Source organism: Chelon labrosus (assembly GCF_963514085.1).
Source record: "Chelon labrosus genome assembly, chromosome: 3".
Taxonomy (NCBI): domain Eukaryota; kingdom Metazoa; phylum Chordata; class Actinopteri; order Mugiliformes; family Mugilidae; genus Chelon; species Chelon labrosus.
The window spans coordinates 19,974,982-19,996,360 of record NC_140339.1 but is presented as its reverse complement, the minus strand read 5'-3'; the positions used below and the strand labels follow the sequence as shown (position 1 = coordinate 19,996,360).

Genomic DNA, 21,379 nt, shown 5'->3' with positions numbered 1-21,379 from the left:
AGAACATAAAATGTCCCTATCAGCATGGGGAATTTGGTGGTAAAATAAAAAGTCATTGTGTTTCTGTGTGGTAAAGTTTGATGAACTCTATTTTCTCCCTATGTCCATCAACCCTATCAGTTGCTTCCTTTGGTTGTCGCGTCAGAGTTGTGATTAGCGCACAAGTCTGCCTCCAGCGGCATGTAAATGGAAATATTTGAACGGCTAAGTATGTTTTACGCATGTCAACATGGTGCCTTTATTATGATATAGGGCTGCGATTGTTAAGATCAGGCAAAGGTTAGGCACAGAAATGACTTGTTTTGCCATAGTAATAAGTACATTGTGTTGTGGGCATTTCTGTTGAAAATAGCATTGCACTTAATGGATCTTGTTAAATGAAGGTTAAAAAAAACATGCTGCACTTGTCCACCATTAGTCATACATCTCTAATTCACCCGTCCACCTTTCCACCTTTCCCTGGGACATATTTAAACAGTATATTAACATTCATATGATACATAATATTATAAGCATAACATGTCTTAAATAGGTCATTCACTCTAGAAGGTATTTTCATCTTAAAAATAAAAAAGAGACACATAGTATATGTCATATTTTCACAGAAAAGGGCTTAATATGAAGCTGTATTACATATGCTGTGCAAGTGAACATACACACACAAAGGCCTCTCAAGGGAATGTGTTCTTAAGTACCTATAATGCAGCTGTAAATAAACTCTAAACAATGTGCACACACACACACAGACACACCCACAGCTCCTCTGGATGGGCTCTAACTCTGAGTGCAGGTGAACTCAACTTTCCTCCTTGAGGTTCCCTTTGGAATTTCATTACCTGTACTCGGTGCTTATCGATCCTGTTATATACACTAGGCCAAGCAGCTGCTAAATTATTCACTCTGGTTAAATAGGGCTGTTCCATTATTCAGAAGCGTGGCACAGTGTAATTAATATTGTAGAGATATGTGACAGGCCGGGTGGCATTTCACTCAGTGACAGCACATCGCTCGCTCCCTAACTTTCTCTTCCCCCTCCTTGTCTTTGTCATCGACTTCTCTCTCGCTCTTTTTGCTCCGTCTTCCTCTTTGGTATCGCTTCTTGCTTTCTCCCTGTTGCTCCTTTTTCTCGTTCGATCCCTCTCCGCCGCTCCGTCTCCTTCATCCCAGTCTCTTCTGCCTCCCCCACCCTTTTTTTTCGGCCTCTAGTGGTTGTGTGGAAAAGTTGACTGTGAGACCAAAACGGCGTCTGGGGATTTGTTGCTGCTGTGTGCGGATGTGTGAGCACTTTATTGAGTGTCTTATCTTTTTCACTATGACACATATTTCTCGTCTTCTTCCACAATGACCCATATTGCACTGCACTTGTTAAAATGTGACTGAATACTCAGTGTTGTGACATTCTCTGAAGTCTTAACGTAGATTATCCGCCATATTCAAATCGCTGCGTTGCTGTGCATGCAGTGTACAACATAAAAAGAAAAGAAACTCTTTGTTTCCACTGTGTTCCACATTCACAGCAGTGTCCTTGAGTAAGATCTTGCTATATGTTCACATGCCTTTGAACAGTGTCTGTAGTAATGGCCATTATGGAATCCTGCCCCCATCCTCTCCTATCCCCAATCTGTCCTTCATTAGTACTTCAGAGAAGTACTGCATACTTAGTGCAATGGAATACTGCATTACAGCTACCACTCCAGTTGTAGTAAGTTGATAATTGTGGTATTTGCATAGGCACACTGACACATGTTGCTCAGCGGTTTCCTTTAGCTGTCCAGGATACAGTTGATTCATGAAAAGGAAATTCTGTACGTGGTGCGTTCAATGAATACAAACAATTCTTCCCAGGCGTTTGGTGAGACAGCATTTTGGCAAGAGGAGCTACGGGTACATATGTGGTGAGTTATGGTCACACGGCTGCCGTCGCTCACAGTGAGGAAACATTCTTCGGCTTTGTCCTTCTCTCCTTCATCCGGGCGTCTCCTCTTGCTCTCATCAACACTTCTCCTCCGCTCTTGTCAAAGTTCTCTGACAAAACATGGGAGGGGAGACTTCAAAAGACTCTGTTGTCTTGTTTTTCACACTTTTCTGCAGCCGAAGTGCCAAGTGAAACTGCAGAGATGGCGGGGTTGACAACACGGAGAGCTCCGAAAGCCAGATGCATTGTGCATGCACATAGAGTAATGTTTGCCAGGAGCAAGATTTAAAAAGTTCAGAACCACAGTACAGATACAACACAGATAAACCCCATCATTTCATTTTTTTTCCCTCGTTTTTATATTTATTACAGTCAAATGTTTTTGATACTTACTGTTGTTTGTAGTTTAGTTAACAGCATTTAATTTGCATACATTAATATACGGTAAATGCATTTGAGAGGTGTGTACAACTGCCCCCACACAGAATAACTATTCACAGTAACACACATTCATAGGCTTTAAATAGACTAGCTTTTGCACTCATTCTTCAGCTGTTTCTCTCACACACACACACACAGAACAAATCCTGTTTTGTTAGCAGACAACGTTGTGTTATATGACTTTATTTTTTCATTAACCACTCACCTTTTGAATTATATACACTGGTACTCAGTGTGAGATTTCCCTTTCAGAGAAGTGCGCGCTGTTCCTCATTTTCTATTGGATAAGTTATTAAGAACACAGTGTAATGACTGCGTTTATGAAGCTTTCATGATGATTTAAGCTCATCAAGACTTTAATCACACCATGGATTAACATTTTGGCCATATGTGCCTGCACATAGCACAGGAAATCAATGCCACAAACTATTATTTTTCTTTTTCTGTCTTTATTTTACCATTTGTCCTTTCAGGGACTTTCTCTTCGTCTCGTTATCACACCTTTTTTTTATCTCTCCGTCAATCTGTTATTGTCTTACTATCTGCTCTCCTCGGGGGTTTTGAGTCTGACTGTTTCCAGCTCCTGGTTAATATTTAATCTGCTGTTAAATAACGCATCGTTGATGAGTCACTGTCTGTCTTTCAAATACATTTAGTCGCAGAGCGCGTTTTTGTTGCTGTTATTTCAAACTCTGGGAAATATTGTCTTTCATCCTGTAGAATATGCCTTGGAAAAGTTAAAAAAAAAAAAAAAAAAGACATGTCAGCAGCCTTTTCAAGCTACAGGGATCCTCCGGGTGCTTATTTTCCATCCTGGCTGGGCTTCTGAGCCATACTTTTAAAAAATACACTAAGATGCAAGAACACTCCTGAAATAGTTGGTGCTTTGCTTCTCCTGCTTTGTTCAGAATGATTCTTAATAAGTAAGGCATGTTTGCAAAGATAAAGAGACAGGCAAAATGAAAGCAAAGGTGAAACAACGCAAATGTTGAATTAATATGAAAGCCACTCTTCCAAAGCTACCTTGGACAGAAAGAATGGGCGAACATGTTGTCACAGACCGAGACAGACTGTGTGCTCAATATCACGCAGTCAATTAAGAAGCGCAGATGTCCATTTTTACTTTCGGCTGCTCGTTTTGACTGGAAGCTCTGTTTGGATGCGATCCATCATTCTAGCAATACTTTTTGGGGCTTACTTTCTTGTCAGCTAAGTCTGCATCTGATGCGGTCTCAGTTTGCAAATAATCTGCAGGGACCTTTATGCGCCCTCAGTGTTCTTCTCTCTGTGTGAGATTGCAGTTTGACTGGTATAGATTACATCAAATATGTCATGGAGGACGGAGACATTATCACATAAAAAAGAGATCTAATGTACCTACCGCAGCCAGAGAGACTGAAAACAACACCTCCAAGGAGCGTCAGGCTTCCTTTTCTTGAATTTTTTATTTTGCTCACGTTCTTTTCTCTGTTTCACAATCTTTACTCTGTCTGAAGCAATTTAAGGTATTCCCGGTTACACAGGTTTTTTGCTATCAGAAAATCTGTTTAGAAGTTTTTTTGTCGATACGCTGTATATTTTGAAATATTTAAGCATAACTTAAGGTTTGCGTCAAGATGATACTCTTTAGCTCCACATTCCGCCGTGACCTCCATTCTTCGCGAGGGCAGGAAGAAAGAAATTACATGTCTAGAAAAGACAGGAAATGAACCAAATATTGAGTTCACGGGGGACAAGTTATCTGAGGACCTCATTACTCTAAGGGTGGATATGCATGCATGCACATTGAGAAGTACGACAACGGCAATGTTACAGGGAGACTGATAAAAAAGCTGAAGAAGATCAGTGGTGTAGGAAAGTGATTGCAGATATGCTCTGTTGTGCCTAATTTAAACCTAATGGGACTTTACAGATCAAAAGACAAATAGACAATTACTATTTTTAGCCACTTATGCCCTTTTAAATTTCACCTTGGGGACAAATAAAGTGATTTGAATTTGAAATTTAACTGAATTGAAGACAAATCTACTTCATGTGTTGGCATGATTCCAGTATATACCATTAAAGGCTATGCAATTTGTCTTATTCTACTGACTGTGGACTTTCAGTTGATTTACTTTAATTAAACTTGTCCCTTCTCGTGAGTTCTGAAAGTCAGTAACAAGGTTAAAGCCAGCTAATGTAACGTGTTTTACCAGACGTGTACAATGTGAATGTTTTATTATGTTCGATTATTATTATGAGGAAAGCTAATGACACATAGTAAACTGCAAGGTTAAGAGCAGATGTCAGGAATAATGTCATTATAATCTTAAAACAAACTAGCACACATGCAAGCAAACACATGTAAGCCTGACTTTACTGACGAATAATGATTCATTCATCCATTGTCTGTAACCACTTGTCCTGTGAAGGTTCCCGGGGGGGACTGGAGCCTATCCCAGCTGTCATCGGGGCGAGAGGAGGGCTACACCCTGGACAGGTCTCCAGTCTATTGCTGGTCTAACGCAGAGAGACAGACACGATTCACACTCACATGCACGCCTACGGCCAATTTAGAATCACCAATTAACCTAAGGAGCACCACGTCACTGTGCCGCTGCCGAAAAATCAATTAAAGTCATTTCATAAATCACCATGGGAACAGCAAAAACTTTTTAGAGTGTTGGGCACATTTTTGTCTGTGCTGTTTGGGGTGTTCCTGTCACATTTTCATTTTGTCTTGTGGTGCAGCTTGTCCTTGTATTTGCTGCGTTTCTATGTGTTCTGTATTTGGACTGGCACTGACGCGTGTTGGCAGCGCATATCATTTGACTGTAATCGTGAATGGCACACATCTTTTATACTCAAGATACCATAATTTATAGCTACGTAATCTGCAGATCCAGTAGACCTGACAAATGACATAACGTTGGTTAACCTGTGTAGCCTAGTGGGGTGGCTGACCATAAAGGTTGCCTGGTTACGGACAGGTATTGAGTTAATTCTACATACATAACACTCGTGGCAAGGATTCCTGCCATGCGTCACAATGTGAGAGTTAGTTATAAGATTTTACAGGTTTTTCTTTTGTCTGTGTGAGTCTGTCCACAGGCCAAACGCTGTCCATGTGAACTGGGAATGATCCGTAAGTGTGAATGTGTTTGTTTATACAGTATGTGCTATCTCTGTGACAGACGGATGACCTGCCTCGGCTGTAATCTGCCTCTTGCCTCGATCCTTGCTGCTGCACAGGAGGTCCCGGCGTGCAGAAATCAGAAATCGCTGGTTCTGTTGAGGTGTATTTTAATTCCATCTCGGCAAACATTTCATTTCAAGTTTCCTGCTTCAGATTAACTCGCAGAGCCCGCTTTCTTTCTTTTTTTTCTCCAGTGACCCATCTTTGGCTTTCAAGCCAAACAGCTGCATCAAGGTTATCCTCGTCAAGCTGTCAGGTTTTAATGCGCTGCTTGCTGCTCCAATTTCACCTAAGGACTCATCCAGGGCAGGTCTATAGCTGATAATTCATCATAGCTGATGGCACTAGGTGTTACACGCACACATGTACACACACATACATACGGTTTTGGGTGACTTCCCCCTTTTTTGTTTTTGGTTATTTAGTTTGTCACTTAAACTAAATCACTTTGCTTTCTGAAGTACATTTTATGTATACAGTGTAAAATGCACTGTTAGGAATCGTGTGTGTGTGTGTGTGTGTGTATAACGTGTACACCTGTATGCGTTCTCTATAAGCTTCTTAGCCGATCTTCTCCTCTTACTCATTATCCAGGATACAATTTGCAAAGCGGAGCAAATTGAATTAAATCTCGCGTTTTCCGTTCACTTGCTAAAGAGGTCCCAGACTTGCCGTTATCCTTTGAACCTTTCCCGCCTCTCCTTGCGTCTCCTCCTTCCCCTCCCTCTCCAGCTCGCCGCTCTTTTCCCTCCACAAACTCTGGACATTGCTCACCTCTGGACATCATGCAAAATAAGTGGGACGGCTATTTTTAGAAGGGTTGTGTTTGTTGTGTATTACAAACCACCCGGCCATGTGGTGATTTCCATAACAGTCGTGCTTAGCGAACGCTGCAGCTTGTACGAAGGGCAGAGATTTCTTGCGCGTATTGCCGGCCTGAGCTGTTTTTAGATCAGACAGATTTGCGGTTTCACAAAAACAGTTGTTAACGTCCATTGTCTCCCCCCCCCCCCACCCCTTTCCTCCTCTCCGCTCACACATTCATCGGCTGTAATTATCCTGGCTCGTCTTTGCCAAACGCACCAGATGTTATCCTCCTGTACACCTTAACAGTCTCCCACAGTTGTCTTGCTCTGAATGATAAACAGCAAGCAGTTTGGCAGGGTGTGAAAACAGCATTACATTGCCTTCTTATCATGTCTAAAAATGTAAATACTCTTCTTCAAATAATACGCTATGTTTTACCATATCAGTTTACGTAGTAACTAAACATTGCTCTTATTTGCAGAGTTTCTGTTTATGCCAAGGGAGGGGTCTCTGTAGTTGGTTTTGTTTTGGATCAGACTCCGATTTGTCACGCCCTGCATCCAACAGCATCTTTATTGTGTCTTTAATTCTCAGTTTCTCTTGGATATCCTCTTTCTGACACTTTGATGTGTGCACCCACAGTGACACAATTGCTGGGACGACTGGCTAACTAAACACTGTCAATCGTGTAGATACACTCCACCCGCCGAGGAAACACGTGTCAAATGCAGTTAGCTTCTTGCATGCATCTAGCATGACCCGTCAGACTGGTGCAGGAACTATTTCACCTTAAGATAATGATGAATGCGCCACACATACAGAAAAGAAATTTTAGAGAATTTATTTTGGCGTTAGTGAGCAGGAGTCACATTATATCCACCGTCTGGTTAATACTTGAGCTTCTTCCTTCCCGCTGAGGAGCAAACATTGCCTTCCCTCATGGCCAAAAGGAGAAATGAATTCAGTGAATAAGAATGCTTTGTGTGTTTTTTTTGTTTTTTAAATCTGAGATACTGTATGTTCTCATTCCACATGAAGCTTAAAAATACTTGGTGAGGATTTGAAGATTAAGATACAGGTTTGATCAAATGTCATCAAGCCTCATCCTATTTGTGGCTCATCTTTTAAATTGCATTTGCTTTCAATAGTCTTGGTTTATGTGAAAATAATCCGATGACCAGATATATTTACTCGTCTCTTCCTTACAGGACAGAGTTAAAGCGGTAACCGCTAAGATCTTAATGGTTTTGTGGAGAGCCTTATAGAGAGGACGACATATACATAAGATATGGGATGACAAATTAGAAGCCCCAGTAGCCGCTCTCATCGAACACACACACATTTTTCCCCGTGGGCCCAAAGTTATTGAACTAAAAAAAACTTTTCCTTTGTATCCATCTGTCCATCCACTGATCTCTCCATTCTCTCTGTTGAACATGAAAAAAAAAAAAAATCTCTCTCTCTCTCTACCCTGTTGTTGAGCCCTGCCTTTATTGGGAGCCAGCACTTCATTAAATCCTAATAGCAGCTGAAAAAAAGCCTGTGTGAAATGAAGTGTGACACATTAATGAAGTATTATTTATCAATGAGTGAAATGGCTCCAGCGGTTCAATTGTGAGATTAATATCCGTATCTAAAGTCTGTCTTGCTTTGACAGGCTCACAAGGAGTTCCATTTTAGATGTGAGGTAATTGCTGCCTTTCTTGCGTTTTGTCTCTCACTCTGCCTGGTGTCATCATTTAGTCTGTATCTCTGCCTCCTCTTAATGCTTTCTTCTTTTTCACCTTTTCTTAGTCTCCCTCTCTACGTGATTTACACATCGTGCTTGTTAGGATCCTTGTATCTCTGCCTTTTTTTTTTTTCCCCCTCTTTCTGCCCGGATTGAAATCCGCCTCAGCATTTCCCTGATGGTTACTCTTTGTCTGCGTGCCTCCCTTCTTCTGTAAATTTCAATTTTCCAATTTCCGTCGCTTTATTGGCATGACCGTTAAAACAGATGGAATGCATAATATCGTGCCTCTCCTCCACGTCTCGTCTCGTCTCCGCTCTGCTCATGAGGATCCCCTGCCACACACGCACTCCTTCCTCCCTCCTTACCTCCAGCTCTTACTCTGACCTTTTATTCAAGCGTTTCTTCTCGCTCTCCTCTTTATCGACATCCTTTCTCAGTACCTCCTTCCTTCCTTCCACTTCACCTGGGCTGACCGCTATGCATTGTCGGCTGCTCTGCTGCAGTTTCCTTGGAAATGCACACGTCCATGTGCACACACACACACACACACACACACACACACACACACACACCCACACCCACACACACACACACTTTTTCTTTTGTTCACATCATGCTTGCTTCTTATTTTCTGGTGCTGTTGGTCTGGGCGTTGACGTGCATGTGTGTTTGTTGATTGCCATCAAAAGGAGCTGGAGCATTATGGCTGAATAGAATAGAAAGTTCAGTGTGACTGTCAGTCGATGTGAGGCACAGGAACACCACGCCGCACTGCCCCGTCCACTCCTCTGTTTCCTTCTAAATATCCAGTATAACAGTGAAAACTACAGAGCCGAGATGCTTTCCCTTCTTCTTCCCTGTCCCGCTCCAGAAAGCTACATTGACCAGAATAACCATATGTTACACCCAAGGTGCTTTGTGTGGCATATGTGGTGCAAACACAGAAAGAAGCAACACACACACGCAATGAGAGACGCAAAACCTTTACAGCAGCTTCTAACCCTCACCAGCTGTTACCGGCCCCTCTCTCTCACACACTCTCTTCTCAATGCTCTCATTGCGTTTTCTTGTCTTGACAGATGTTTGTGTCGCTTTGAGAAACACGGAGGTTGGTGGAAATGATGATGATGATGATGTAAGGGCGAAGGGTGAATCTCAAACATCACTTACACTTAGCAGAGACATTACTGAAATTTCTTTATTTTAACATTTATGATAATATTCCTTTGAGTACTGTGAGATGTGACAGGACAGTAAGGATCAAAGAGGGGTACTCAAAAGCTACATAGCAGGGGTTCATAGTTTGCCCACCAGGGTGCCTAATTAAGCTCTGTCTCATATTATTAAAACATTTCAGTGAGGATATTCTCTAAAAAAAAAAAAAATCCCCTTGAGGGAGCTTACAGTTTAAAGTGAGATACATTTCTGTTTGTTAGACAGGTCCGATATGAGCCGAGGCATTGCAGGATTCTTTGTAGATCATTGGAAGAAAAACATTTTATACATGAAGATTTTGTACACTGAGTTCCCATGTTGTCTCATTGTGTTTCTTCATTTATGTCAAAACGTCCAAAATCGTACTTGTGATAATGGTAACTTAATTAGTTAAAAAAAATCTGTGCAAAGACGTGATGTGTTTATGCACCCTCGGGCTGAAAATTAGGCAGTTTTTAGCCGCTCTAAGGTCTACTCAGAGCAATGTGTATGTGTGTGTGTGTGTGTGTGTGTGTGTGTGGATTTGGCGACTGCTGCATCTGAACACTTTAAATCAAGGTCTCATTATGTTCTGTTGTAAAGCCACCTCCATAATTTTACTTGTCAAGATGATTTTAATTGACATATAAAAAGAAGTATATATACACCGATCAGCCACAACATTAAAATCACTGACAGGAGAAGTGAATAACGTTGACTATCTTGTGGTCAAGGTGGACAAGGTGTTGACCTGGCCTCAAAATTCACTAGATCCCAAACTGATCAAGTATCTGTGGGATGCACTGGAACAAGCCTGATCCACAGAGGACCCTCAGAAGGCCCATGTCCACTCTCTAATGAGTCAGAACTGTTTCAGAGGCACAAGGGAGACCTACACAATACACAGTATTATGTCATAATATTACGCCTGATCGATGTATATCTGTTTAATATAATTATGTTTGACATCATAAGTGAGTTCACATCTCAGACTAATGTTAGGAGAAGTGTCTACACTAGCCTTGAGTCTACATCAAGGCTGAAACAACGAGTTCAAATAACCACTAAACCAGTATTAGGTTTCTACTTATTCCTCCTGTAAAATAAATAATAATATAGTCTTACTTATTATTTGTAGTGACTAGTTATGTTTCTCATTAAAATAGTAAATTACTCCTAGTGCTGACTCCTGAAAGTGTTTGTTGTTAGCTGTCCAGTTGTCAGCAGTGATGGAAACAAACTTTGCCCCTCTCAAGGCTCTCCACTTCTGTTTTTTTTTTTTTTTTTTTCCTGTGGCAGCATGACATTGCTCTTCATGGGTATTTTCTCTAAAAAGCGTCAAAATAAGGGGGAGTCATCTGTGGAAACAACATTGGCCTTGTGATATACCCACCTTAACATCCTGTCTGCGTAACATCTCTCCCCAACTGTGTCCTGCTCTCAAATCCAGTTTCTGTTAGTCAGTACATGTATCACTGGCACTAGTGCCCTCACTGGCGTGCGGCCCTATGACAGGTTTCAGTAAATTGTTGCAATTAATTTGTATTTTTCACAGTTGAAATCATTTTGCTCAGCAAAGTTTGCCGCAGATGGCAATGTCCTCAGCATCTTAGTCTGAAATGGCTCATTCAGCTTTTTGCCTCAGAGCAGACATGACATGCCCAAACAAATTATGTTATGTATCATGACTTGGATTAATAATTGTATTAATAGTTTCTCATGAAATCAAATAGGACAGAAATCTGGTGTGAAATAAACTCTCTTCTCTTCTCTTCTCTTCTCTTCTCTTCTCTTCACCCTGTGAATTTCGCCACAGTGTATATTGGATAAGACAGGCTTTGTGAATGGAGCTCCCACAAAGAGAATGCCAGTCACATATTTCTCTTTATTTTCCCCTCTTCTCCGTCCTCCCTCATCCCTCTCCTTACGCTCCGCTGTCCGTCAGTGCCAAACATCTAAGCGGTTTTCATCTCTTTGTCGGAACCCCCCCACCCCTCCTCTCTTTATCTTTTCATCCTGGGAAAGCTCAAGTGCGGCAGACACACTCCTGTTGAGGACTACGAGTCGTGTTTGACCGCGCTCTACAAACCCCCAATCACTTCACATCACCACAGTGGCAATCCTCATGCCCCCACTGCTGACTTGTTGTCTTTTTCCCATGTCTTCCTTTTCACCTCTTTCTGTCTGAATTTCAGAAAGCTTCTGTCATTTAATGCACATATTAGATTCACCTGCATAAACCCTCTGATGTTTTAGTTACATTAAATTTCTGGATTTATTTCTGCTACTGTCTTGGTAGCAAATGCCGTAAGACCAGAAGGGCAAAGAAGTCAATTTTTGGAACCTCTTTGCTACTCTTTTTATTTGTTTTTTTTGCCTCTGCTTGCTTCTGCTCGCCAATGATCCCCTTTTATTAGCTTTTGCTGTCATATGACACTTTTGTTGATCGCACACTCTCCTCTTACAGTAAGTGAGGTGGAAGACACACTCACACGTACAGTGCATGGGTTACCTCAGCAGATGCTGTGCACCATCAAATACACCCTGACGTGCCATTTTCATAATCTTATTAAAGCACTCTACTGGTGTGGATAAAGAAAAACAAAGTTTAATCAGGGATGCATTTCTTGGCTTGCAAACACAGTTCCTTGAATGGTGAGACAGCGGCATTCAGCAGGTAGACGGGCGCAGTGAGGACAAGTTTCTCCTCCATTTTCTTGGTTGCCAGGGTGATGAGTACAGCCCATATTATTGTGTGCCCTGAACATAGACAGTACAAAGATGGACGACGGAACAGCTCCTCAAACGTGAAGCCAAAGCAAGTAGAGCTCCCCCTGGTGACTGGCTGCGGCATAGGTCATAAGCTCCGCCTCCTCCATGTTAGTGGATGGGACTTGCGCCAAGCTAAAACACTGTAATACACGTCAAATCATTTTTTTCAAAGATGATTTAAGTCATTTTATGTAGTTAATATAATGTTGATGCATGTTCAAGTGTCAATTTTCTGGATAGGTTTAATTTTAGTTATTTATTTGACGCTACTATAGAAGGAGGATGTGACATAATGGCGACTACCCATTGCCATGCCAACCGTTCCGTAAAGCGGTCCCGTGGGACAAGTACAGTGTATAATCCCACATTTCCTTGTAACTGGTGGAGGTAGAGAGGTAAAGCAGAGATTAGTATTAATTAAACGAAAACGTGAGTGAGTCTGGCGGAAGTGTGGTCAGGTCATCGATTTCAGAGCTCTCTCGGACCGTACTGCGCCTCCAAACTCGCAAGATGGCGCCGTCCATATCCTCGGGAAAATAGCGTCAGTTTGGCCAGTGCAAGGAAGTGGGGACACGCTGTCCATATTTATATAGTCTATGGCCCTAAAAGTGATCACTAGCAAAGTTAGGAAGGCCATGGAGTGTAGAAGCTGGATGTGGTGCTTTTTCTCTAGGTGGCTGCATCTGATCTCTCCTAAATGGGAATAGTAATTATTATTATTTTAGTGATAGCATTCACTAATGCCACTAATGCCAGATATACTGGCACAAAATATCACGTACTGGCTGTGTTCACTTTAAATTCTATGGTAGCGTAGTTAAATAACTTGACTGCAAATGAAGATCAGCAACATCCAGTTTTGTCCCGTTTTATTTTTAACCTTTAAATCTGCCTGAAGGAAAAGAGGCAACAGCGAGATTTTATACACACGCTCCCCAAGACTAGAATCACATGTCAAGCAGTTTAAAAATGTCAACTTCCTGGTGTTTAGTCAGGCGCGGTCAGGACATGGAAATCTGAATTCAGCACAAATGAAATTCGCGTTCGGATGAAGGACGCAGCTCTTGTTTAAGGCTCACTGTGTCTGTTCAGTGATACAGAGAAATGGGGATTTCTTCTGGCTGCCTTTATGTGAGCGCGTAAGCAGGGAAACAGCAATTTACAGTCTATTGAAAGCGCCAAAGACGATACTGAAGGTTAGTCCTTTCATTTATAACAGCCATTAAATGGTCATGTCAAAAGTTAAATCAATGTCCCCGATGCATTTTGATATCTCGAGCTCCAATCGAGTCAAAATGAAAGGGATGGGGTCATGGCATCGAGCATTTGATCTCCCTCCATCCTGTCCGCAGAGAAGAATCCTGATAAAATGCTGAGGCAATGTGAGTCACTGGACCTTTGGTCATGAGGCTGTTTTTGTGTGTGGAAGGCTGTGTGTGTGTGATTAGTGTTTCTGTGGGTCAAATGAACACTTCCCTCTTTTGCAGTTAATCAATAAATTCTGTGAGTTATCTCTTGGGTACACACTCTCCATTACTTGTTCATCCTTTCCCCCCTTGAGTTTCCTTATCTTCCCTTTCCTTTTCTTATTTTTCCTTTCCTTTCCTTTCCTTTCTCTTGTGACGGCAGGGGAAGGGCCAAAGAATCTAAACGGTCTTTTGTGGGTGAGTTGAATTGAGACAGATCTCATCTGCATGCACGAGCAGCCTCCACAAAGTAACTACGCGTATCAATCATGCTCGGCGTGTTCGACAGGATTCATGACCTTCTGTGGGATTCCTCTTGCAAGATACAGTATGAAGTACATGGACACTCGCGCAGACATGGACGCGAACAAGTATGCACACTCGGTTTTCACAAGCGCGCACCCTCATTCACTCTTTCAGCCACAATCACACACACGCGCACTCCGCTCAGCACTCTGTCAAGCTGTCAGTGCGGTTTGACACCAGCTCTCCTGTCTCATCATTAGTTTTAGTGAGAGATGTCCTGTTCCCTCAACAAAAACAAACATGGCAGCCGGTGACAAATCAATTAATCAGACGGGGCATTTGCCGATAGTTATATTTCACTTACAACTAATGTGCATTGAATGTCTCAGAAAAGTTTCCAATAATGCACAGACAACATTTTCAATCAGCAACCTCCAGAGCCGTTTTGATCGATGAGTCATCAGAGTCAGATAGATTGCTGTCAAAACAGCAGCTCTCTATGACTGATGATCGTCTTCCATGCTGACTAAATTGATGCACCGCTAAGCGCACAACACTGCCTCGTTATTTGCGGTAATAACTTTCCGTGTTTGTGTTTGGACCTCCGGCCTCATTTGTTCGTTCCTGGACTATCGTGTTGCGTTTAAGGATCCCGTCCTTCTGCTGATGACATTTTACTTAGTTGTTTTTCTGCTCTTTATTTTCTTCTCCAGAAAACCCGCTTGCAGGAAATCGCAGAAACAAGATAATATACTTAGAATTTAAATGCTTTCACATATTCTGATACCAGCTGTGTTCAGTATTTGTCATGAGGTGTTTTGAACTCTCAAATGTCAACACAGGATGCTATCAAACGAACAAGTGAAACAACATACAGTAAATACCGCGTATCAGTAAATTGTGTCAGTGCTTTCTCCTGGAGGTATTCAGAAAGTCGGGCTTCAGTCCTATCCTAGATGCGGCAATTTTGCTACTAATCTTGTTGATGGTCCTTTGCATTGTAGCCAAACAACTAAATATACAGTGTATATTTAAAGTATAGATGTTAATTTGTTTTTGTTCTTGGTAGCTGTTGGTTGGGAGTACATTTTTCTTCTTTGAGTATCTGTGCTGCATGTGAGACCAGATCTCTGCAGCGTAACATGTTGAGCCCTCTAGCTTTCTTTGCATCATTCCTTTGCTTTGCTTTTGTCTGCAATGCCCTTCATTGCCCAGAGAGCCTCCCTCCAGCCAACCTCTCTTCACTGGGTCAGTCTGATCTTTGACATTTGCCTGCTCCATTCTACATCTTACACTCGTTGCCATCTACTTCAGTTTCTTCTACCTCTTCGTTCACCTTAAGTGCTTCTTCACATTGATCTATTTTCAATTGCCTTATCAAATCCCTGGTTACAGTAATTTGTCTCCCGTCCCTATTTACCATTCTTATTCTCATTCATTCTGCCCATGCTTTCCTCTGCTGTATGTCTGTCCAACTTCAGTTTTTGCTTCCTTCACTTCCCTGCTGTTCTTCAGTCTCTGCTTTTGTACTTCTCTGTTGTTTTTCTCTCTCCTCCTTGCCTTTTTTTTGCTCTCCCCTTTCTGCCTCTCCCTTGCTTTTCTTTGCTCCCCTTCTCTCGCAGCCTTCCTTTCTTTAGTCGATCAGACAGTTGAAGCAGCCAAGCTGCCGGAGGCGAGAGCAGACAGAGGAGCCGCTCTGTCCGACCTCTCTCCCTCTCCAGAGAGGCAAACTAATGCAGACATGCCAATAAGCTGTAAGGAGACAATTATTCACCATTTATATCAGCCCTGAGATAGTGCAGCACACCTCTGGATCCCAGCTCTGTTATTCCACATTGTTTTTTTAGGCTTTTTTATTTTTATGGGTCGCACTTCCTTTGAATGATCGGTGGAGATTTGCACCGGCAAAGTTTTAGCCTAGAGGTTAAAGCTTGCTTGTTACAGGACGAACCCATTTATTGAAAAGTAAACTAACTGAGAAAATGCCAAAGAAGGAAGATAAATAAGAAATTACATCTAATCCCACAGCACCGGCTATCAATGTGCCCTTCAGCAAGGCATTAACCCTCAACTGCTCCACTGGATCTGCTCAGTGTCCAGCGTACAGCCTGCAATTATACAGAGCTGCTCTGTTGTGTGATTGTAGTTAAGTATGAATTTGACGCATATATTCAAACTTATTCCCAAAATTCCCTCTAAAATACACTCAACCAGACAAAATATATGAGCAGCAGACCCTGTAGAACTGACAACACAGATGTGCTTGTATCTGTCAGGGATAGCTGAGAAAAGAGACTGAAAGGATTTCTTCTAACTGTCAGCTGCACTATAGCGCAGATTCTCTGGTGTTTTCTTAAGTTCTCCACAATACCCACCCACTCTGCATAAGAGGGCTTGTTTTTCATTTCATCACTGGACAAAGGTCCTGGTGTGATTATACATCACAGGGGTTTGTGGGTTAGGACCACTTTGGACCTGCAGACTTGTCTTTTGTGTTTCCGTCCTCTACCTTTTCTTAGAAAAGCAAATAAAAATGTACAAATTTAAGTGGACAGGCGCACTCCGTCTCAGCACCTTAAGCTGTTAACAACTCGAGCTTGTTCTACGAAAGCTAACGTTTAGAGACAGATACAGACCCTCCTTTTACGTTGAACTTGATTTCTGCTGACGACATTTGATTTAGTTGGTTCTTGCTTCTTATTTTCTTCTCCGCTTTCAGGAAATTTACAAACACAAGATAATATTCTTAAAATTGAAATGCTTTCACACATTCTGATACCAGCTGTGTCCGATATTTGTCACACAAAACTAGACATGGGGTGTATCTTGAACTCTCAAATGTCCTACACAGCATCCTATATTCACTCAAAATATCACGGCATTCATCTGGAAGTGAGGAAAAACTAAACATATTCCTAAAGTCACTTGTCGATGATCCTTTGTATTGTAGCCAAACACCTAAATGCACAGTGTATATTTATAGTATATGCCGCATGTTAGTTGGTTTTTGCTGTTAGTAGCTGTTGGTTGGGATTACAGTTTTTCTTCCTGTGCTGCGTGTGAGACCAGATCTCTGCAGCGTAACAGGTTGAGCCCTCTTTCTTTCTTTGCATCATTCCTTTGCTTTGCTTTTGTCTGCAATGTGATTAAATTATAACACAACGATTTGTGCGTTAACCAGCTCAGCTTAGAGGCACAGCCAAAAGTTTGTAATAACCGAATATTTGCGACTGGGACCGAATTGAACCTACAGTCTTTTCTTTTGTATTTCCATCCTCTGCTGTTTCTTCGAAGAGCAAAATTGTCAGTACAAAAGTAAAAATTTAAGTGGACAGGCGCACTCAGTCTCAATACCTTAAGCTGCTAACAACTCGAGCTTGTTCCACGAAATAGAACATTTAGAGACAGATACAGAACCTCCTTTTATGTTCAACTTGATTTCCGTCTCCGGATCACGCCAACTGTTGTTATGTCTGATCGAGCTGAAGTTTAAAGTGAACAGGCCGCCCACTTTCTTCCTGTCCGTTCAATGATAACAGTTGTAGAGCACAGTGAAGATTTGTTCTCCCTGTGAATCGATGCTAATCACATCATTGTGCTCCCTGTCCCCAACGCCTCTCTATGGGGTTTCACACTCCTCTCTGGCCTTTTCCTCCTCACCCGCTGCTTCTCTCGCTCTGTCTCTGTCTCTCCCCTCCTCCCTCATGTCTCCCTTCATCATAGGGGAGGAGAAGGCATCTGAGGCTACTCGCACGCAAAGCCAGCCCTCCGCAAGGGTCAGCGCTGTGCAGACTCAGATATTGTAGTTGTCGCCGGCGCAGAGAGCTCCCATCATGCATTTATCATCCATTATTTCTGCAGCAGCTGTCATATCCTGTTACCTCCTCAGTGTTGTAACGTGGGACTGTGTAAGGAGCAGGGCAATTTGTTGAAGACCATTATGGTGATTTGAGATGAGACCTTACTTTGATTTTGATTATTGCACAAAATAAATGTAGTTTATTTTATATTTATAGTTGAATGAATAATAAATATAAGCACCGATTTGTACAACGGATTGTTATGTGTTCTCTTAATATAAATCTTCTGAGTCACAAGCATCCTCAGAATGCTGTTACATTAGTGATGACTGGTGGTGATATTTGAATTCATCAGCGTTGCTCAGCGCAGCCTCTCAGCTGTCTCGAGGCCACACTGTACAGCTTTGGGGTATCCCAGGTGACAATTAACAATGAAGAGATCGCACTGCGAGACGCATCCACTTCGACCGAATTTAGATCTTTTGGGAGAAGCTGCATTAAACCACCAAAATGTACCAACCAGCTGAACTGATGCAGCCCGCAAAGAGTGCATCAAATGCTACAACTAAAAAATTCACGTGTACCTCAAAATCTGAATAACTCGTTTCTTCTTGTGTCCATTTCTCCCTACATCTGGAGACTGCACATAAGACTATTAGTTCAATCTTGTAATGTGTGACGTGCAACTCACACGGTGTTACCACAAGGCCGATACTGCACAGGACGCAAGCGCTGATCTCCAGACACACAGCGTTGCGTCCTTCCAATATGAGACCATAAAAGTCTGTATCTCTTGTCAAACACTGACGCAGAGAACACCCCATCATTTTCAGGCTTTGTTCATGCAGATGCAGGAGTAATGTGATATATTTATTCATCTGACTCATCAATACTAGCGCTAGTATTACATATACACCCACAGGAAAGTGACCCTTTTTTCCTGCGGCAGAGTGTGTAATTCGTTTTCTCTTTCTCTCTGTTTGTGTCTGCGTGTGTTGTGTATGCCCGTGCGGCTATGTGACTGTTTCCGTCTGTGTGTCCGTCTTGTCACAGCTCCAGCCAATGCCCAGATCGTGCACTCGGGGGCAGCATGTAACGTCAAGGATGATAACATCAGCGAGAGAATCTACACGATCAAAGAAGGAGACACACTAGTGCTTCAGTGCATTGTTAAAGGACACCCACGGCCACAGGTAAGATCCTACACCACCTGCTGACCATTTATTAACGTGCGCTTGCCTATGCGTGCTGATCCTTGCTGAGTGACTGACTTTGAGTGAGTGAGCGGGCAGGTTCTGAGACTCTTGCTCATGGACACCATAGGGGATCCAACAGTTCTGGAGACTCCCAGTGGGTAACCACCTACTAGGAACCTACTAGGCAAAATAGGAACCTTGAGTAATGTAATGTGGGTAACCACCTACTGGGAGTTTCCACAACCCGGGAACTACAACCTTTCAAGGGTCCGTGAAGGTTCTCACTCATGCAGAACATGGTAGATCCAAACATATAAGCAAACAAATAATTAAGGCTGAAACAAAGGCAACTGGAGACGTTTTAGCTTCTTCTTTTTTTTTTAGCATGAACACAATGATTATTTTTTTGGATATACTTTCAAGTTTGCTATTTTTATGTTAGCAGTCACACCGCTAATACAGCTAACAGATCACGTAGCAGTGACACTTTGTTCTGCAAGACATACACAATAAAGTGTGGACAGCCATGTTATTTCCATGTTTTGTTTGGAGCCGAACCAAACACTAAGTTACTCAGAGTTCCTATTTTGCCTGGAAGGTACCTATCCTGTTGTGTAAGATAAAAGAGACTCTAAAAGCAGAGTATTCAGAACAAAGTTTGTATGCAGTTACTCCAAACAAAAGGAGGCACGTCCTCTAGTTATAGAAACTTTCCAGTAGTATGCATTACAAACCTGTTAGACATCCAGCACGCTACACTCTCTGTGATCACGCCACACAGTGAACATGAAAATAATCGATAGATGATGGAGGTTTGTATTGAAGATGAAAGCTTATTTTGTGTGTGTGTTGGGTTAAATCTCATAAATGAAAAAATACAAATGGTTTCACACAATGGTTTATTCAAAATGGCATCATTAAAGAAATCCGAGAAGCAACATGTGATATAAAAAATTCCTGTGGTGTTTTATGTATGAAATAATATAAAATTCTGCTTAGAACTTGCTAAAATAGATCACTTGGTTTCGCTGGTAATTTTTTTTGAAATATGTATGGTAATATAGTTGATCCGAGCCATGTGTCGTTCTGAAAATACTCTTGCAAGTCAGGGATGATTACTTTCTCAGGCATTGGTATAATCACTGAGCTTTGATCGCAAGCAAGAAATTCCAAATTTCCAGACTTGTCTTGCTGGCTTGTTGTGGGTCAGGCTATCTTCTCTATCTTGATATGGGTCCCATTTTCTTGACACTTTTCCTGAGCCCAAGGTCTTATCAGGCCGCTAGTGTTGTTATAACGCATGAACACCTCTTAAAATCTTGCAAAAATTGACTTTGTTTACATGGTGCGGCTGTTTTCATGCAAACACTTTAGGGCAAAACACGCTGTCGGCTGAAAAGACTGCAAACTATGTGGGCGCGTTCCGTGATTAGCATCGGTTGCAAAACATACCCGCCGTGGGTGAGCATAAATTATATGACGTACCCATGAGTCATTACTCATGTTTATGGTGTCAGTGTGCTTCCGCCTGTGCTGAGTCACGTAATCTCTTCCTGAGTCACGTAATCTCTTCCTTTAGTCACCTTACAATGACACTAACTAAAACCATACTCCGCTTCAGCGCTCCCAGTTGGACACTGATGCCAACTGGCTGGCTTTGTCTTGTTAGAGGCGGTGGTATGTGGAAAATATGCTTTGTGACTTAAAGGTCATTGGTTTAATTCCGAAGAACAACTGGTTGGATAAATGTGCTCTGTGCTGTTGCAACTGTTACAATTTAATCATAGTTAATTGCCCTCAGCCAGGCCGACTGCTGATACATAAATATACTGTACGAGACAAAACATTAGTTTAATTATTAAGATAAATAAACAATTAGCATATGATGAATGACAAAATTATTTGATGTCCAGTTCAGTGCACCACTGAATTTCCTTTTGTTGTTGTCAGCTGCATTAGAAAGCAGTGAAGAAGAAAAAGAATGGCAGAAGCGCTATTATACAACAGCTCAGATTGGGTTGAACATGCTACGCTTGAAGTGCACCCAATTAGTGAATGGTGGAAAAAACAGCATTGCTTTATTCTCTCACAAAGGCATATGCTATAGTATGTATGAGAGTATATATATACATATACTATGTGTGTATGTACATGTGAAAAAAAAAAATACATTAACAGTCAAAAATAAGTTCGTAAAGGCACACACAGGGAGAGCCATTTCCGGACACATCTGGTTCCCTGAGTTGAACTCGAGCAAAACATTCTGGACCATGGGTCTCTGCGTGGGCGCGCATGTGTGGCTGGGTGTACGTGAGCGAGCTTACAGAGCTAGATGCAAAATGAACTGAGGTGACTGCGGCCAGGCTGTGTGTGTGTGTGTGTGTGTGTGTGTGTGTGTGTGTGTGTGTATTTGTGTCGGGGTGCGTGAGGTGAGAAAAGCAGTGTTCCTCACGGGTGCATGTCCACTGGCATCACATCAGCATGAATAAAACAGCGCCTGTGTCTGGGACTTGTTTTCTTCTGTTTGTGTTTATGTGTACATCGACTCTGTGTGCGCACGTGTGTGTGTCTGCTTAAGAAGCAGCTTGATTGTGCGACTCCGCAGATGCAAAATAATGTTTTGTTTAAATTT

The 21,379-nt window shown here is 42.0% G+C and overlaps 1 protein-coding gene across 1 annotated transcript in view; it reads left to right on the top strand.

Moving 5' to 3' along the window:
- mdga1 (MAM domain containing glycosylphosphatidylinositol anchor 1) overlaps positions 1 to 21,379 on the top strand; it is a gene marked incomplete at its 3' end in the record, with an annotated part of 163,346 nt that overhangs the window by 27,878 nt on the left and 114,089 nt on the right. The window contains exon 3 of the mRNA XM_084541498.1: positions 18,605 to 18,744. Within this exon, the coding sequence (XP_084397624.1) occupies positions 18,605 to 18,744 (140 nt within the window). The remainder of the gene's footprint in view (positions 1 to 18,604; positions 18,745 to 21,379) is intronic.